This window comes from Vigna angularis, chromosome 11, assembly GCF_016808095.1.
Source record: "Vigna angularis cultivar LongXiaoDou No.4 chromosome 11, ASM1680809v1, whole genome shotgun sequence".
Taxonomy (NCBI): Eukaryota; Viridiplantae; Streptophyta; class Magnoliopsida; order Fabales; family Fabaceae; genus Vigna; species Vigna angularis.
In genome coordinates, this window is record NC_068980.1 from 14,694,243 (window position 1) to 14,697,434 (window position 3,192).

General features: G+C 35.9%; 1 protein-coding gene across 3 annotated transcripts; it reads right to left on the reverse strand.

Annotated features, from left to right (window-relative positions):
- Positions 1–312: 312 nt before the first annotated feature.
- On the reverse strand, positions 313–1,608 carry LOC108332390 (uncharacterized). 3 transcript variants are annotated; one of them, XM_052870744.1, is made up of 3 exons: positions 1,465–1,584; positions 1,312–1,376; positions 313–1,138 (listed from the first exon to the last, which is right to left on the reverse strand). In XM_052870744.1, the coding sequence occupies exons 2-3, from the start codon at positions 1,344–1,346 to the stop codon at positions 541–543; spliced, it is 633 nt and encodes a 210-aa protein (XP_052726704.1). In that variant the 5' UTR covers positions 1,347–1,376; positions 1,465–1,584; the 3' UTR covers positions 313–540. The 3 variants fall into 3 exon arrangements, with proteins under 3 accessions (XP_052726704.1, XP_017423128.1, XP_017423127.1); XM_017567639.2 differs by having other exon boundaries at positions 1,312–1,384; XM_017567638.2 differs by lacking the exon at positions 1,312–1,376 and having other exon boundaries at positions 313–1,279; positions 1,465–1,608.
- Positions 1,609–3,192: the final 1,584 nt, after the last annotated feature.

Genomic DNA, 3,192 nt, shown 5'->3' on the forward strand with positions numbered 1-3,192 from the left:
GCAACAAAAATTTCATAAATGGTTCATACATTAGAACGCTCAATTTTGCAACTTTAAATCGAACATGCAGATAGTAAAACTAATGTTGAAATCAAAATCAAACGAGATTAACTTACAGCTACTTCAGTCCTTCAAACTGAAAACCTGACGTACACAAACCTGTGTACTGTTTATCTAAACTCAATTCAGATAAGGTTTTCCTTGGTTGATGATTCTCATTTATGGTCCAAATGTGAAGGTTCAAAAGTTCAAAGATTGCAAGTGTCCGTGGCTGGTAACTGCAACAAAATTCAATTGACACACCAAAAGGTCTAGAGAACACTAATTTATTTATAAAAAGTAATGTTAATGAGTATCGTACGTAGGAATACAACAATTATTCCATTAAGAGGGAACAGAACAATAATGTTGCAAAGTTGCATAAAATCAAATTCCAGTTCATGCTAAAAATTAACACAGCACCAGCAAAATTTTGCAGGGTCCTCGGCCATCACTATGAAATTTTCTAAATTTCAGACAGCTAAAATGAAACAACATACATCATTCCATAACAACTTTTGCACCAAGAGCTTTCAGTTTTTCCATTATCTTCTCCCCTTCTTCTTTTGAAACACCTTTCTTTATAATAGAAGGTGTTTTCTCCACCAAATCCTTAGCTTCCTTCAAACCTAAATCAGTAAAGCCCCGGACCTCCTTGATGATTTTGATTTTGGAAGCCGCTTCGTAGGACTCCAATTTCAATTCAAACACAGTTTTTTCCGGCTTTTGCTCCTCCTTGGCCTCAGCTGGGGCTTTCGCTGCCATTCCAGCCAAATTCCCCGCTCCTGCTTTCATAAATCCCACATTAGGCATCTCCTTCACTCCCATTTTCTTCATCAGAACAAGACCCAATTCTGCAGCTTCAGCTACCGTAAGAGATGCAATTTCATCAACAAGCCTGAAAACTCTTTCTGACGGAGGACCTCGATGATCATCGGGATCAAATGTAGAAGGATCAAAATCAGCTGGAAGACTTCTTTGGTCAATTTCCACTTCGTCTACATCCTCCTCCTCTTTCCTTGCAGGCTGACCAAAATTTCTTGAAAAAGCATTTATCTTACTAAAGTTAAGCCGCACTACTGTTGGCTGAAAAGTTCGCCTACAAAAACCATGGGGTAAATGATGCCTTATTCTTGAAAGTAAACTCATTCTCAACTGATTCCTATACAGTCTCTCAGAATGGAAAATCAATCGCGTTTAACACCCATCGGGTTCGCCTAATCCAATAAAACAATTCACCCTGAAAGCAGAAAAAACAGAACTGAAACTTACGTTTGTAGAGATTTTTGAAACATTATTGGACTCATTGGTCCTGTTCGGATACCACATCTTCGAACCTAGTTCACTAGAAGGTTGGACAATATTAAAAAAGCAAAAACGACATTAGAATTGTTTGTCTCTTGGTGAAATTGAAGCAGAACGCACCTGGGTAACAATTCCGTGGTTCACTGTTTCTCTCTTGTCAGATTTTCAGCGTTTCGACGTTCGCATTTGATCGATCTCACTGCTCTCCCTTTTCCTTTCTATGTTGTCTGTTCGATAAATTAGTGGGTTGGGTCATATTAGGGTTTTAGTTTTGGGATTTTGTGGGCCTCTTTAAGTCCAATAACTCTTTTTAAAAAGGAAAAGTTTTTTTTAACAATTTTTTTACAACTTTTAAAATATATACATAGTATAATCAACTGACAAAAATAATAAAAAAATATTTTTAAAACATAATATATTACAGGTATTTTAATATAATATTAAATTATTATTTTATTTATAGGTATTTTATATAGGCTAAAATATGTCTCTCTATTCCCTCAAAATTTGGTTACTTTTATATTTACTCTTTCAAATTAAAAATGGCTTTTTTTTTGTCTCTGAATTTCAAAAATGTTGTTTTGATATTTGCGAACTAATAATAATATTACACAAGTAACAAAAATAATGAAATTAATTTTTTTAACAATATCGTTTGTAACATCCCAAAATACAGTGTAAAACTATATAATAGAATAATCACATCGATTAATACTACAGATAAGTCTTACAAAATAAAGAACGTACGCTTGTAACCGAATGGCCTTACAGAAAGACAAGAAAGTTAAAACCATAAAAAATAAGCAAAATCCGACCGAACGATTTACGAAAGGTCTATACTAGAAGGTCAGACAAAAGAAAAGAGAAAAGATGATCGAACGATCATCTTACAACTAAACTAATATACTGACTGAACGGTTCTACTGTTCGGTTTTAACTTCTACATGAACTAAATTTTCTTCTTCCAGCGCTTCTTCCAACAGCTCGTCTCCTTCTGCTCACATCCGCATGAATGATCATTGCAACAGAAAGACAAACGAACGTACAAGACAGGAAACATAGGGTAAGCTTATGTAATTCAATTCAAGTATCAACATAGATTTCACACAATTCAAAATAAACGAGCTAGTTCATTCACTTATACATGCAAAGCCTAAGACTAGACTCTGACTGTCCGAACTGTATGAACTCTGTGTAGTTACGACGTTTGTGCACCCGGGTAATGTAGTAACTGGGATACCCTCAACAGCCGTCACCCGAGGTTAGTCCTATCTGTCCAAATTAACCATAAGGACTAGGACCTCCTGCCATTCCCACGCATGACTTACCCTTCTCTAAGTGAGAACGAGTAATCATGGAATATCATGATGAATCGCCAGCTTAGCATGCCCACATTCATACTTTACCAATTCCAATATTCATTCATGAGCTATTCCTCCATGGAACGCTCGTTCATAATCCAATTCATTTCGTTTATATCATATTTCATCATCTTTCATTAATAAGACCTCAATGAGATCAATTTGAATAAACGTCTCTGAAGATATCAAATGCCGAACGTTAACTTCGACTCTGAACAAGACCAAACGCTTAGAGTGAGACCAAAGGTCTCTAGTTCCAAGCAGATCAAAACCGAGAGAGAATGAATCATTAGTTTAAGAAAGGGAGTGATTAACATAATATTTCTCGAGAACGACTAGAACCAAACGTTTATATGCTAAGTGAGCCAATTGGATGAACTGACTCACGAGTTAGACTGAACACCAACAAGCCTAGGCCGAGTACTAAAACTCTAGGCTGAAACCAATTTAGAGAGAGATTGAGGGACATCAAATAAGGGTACTTAAC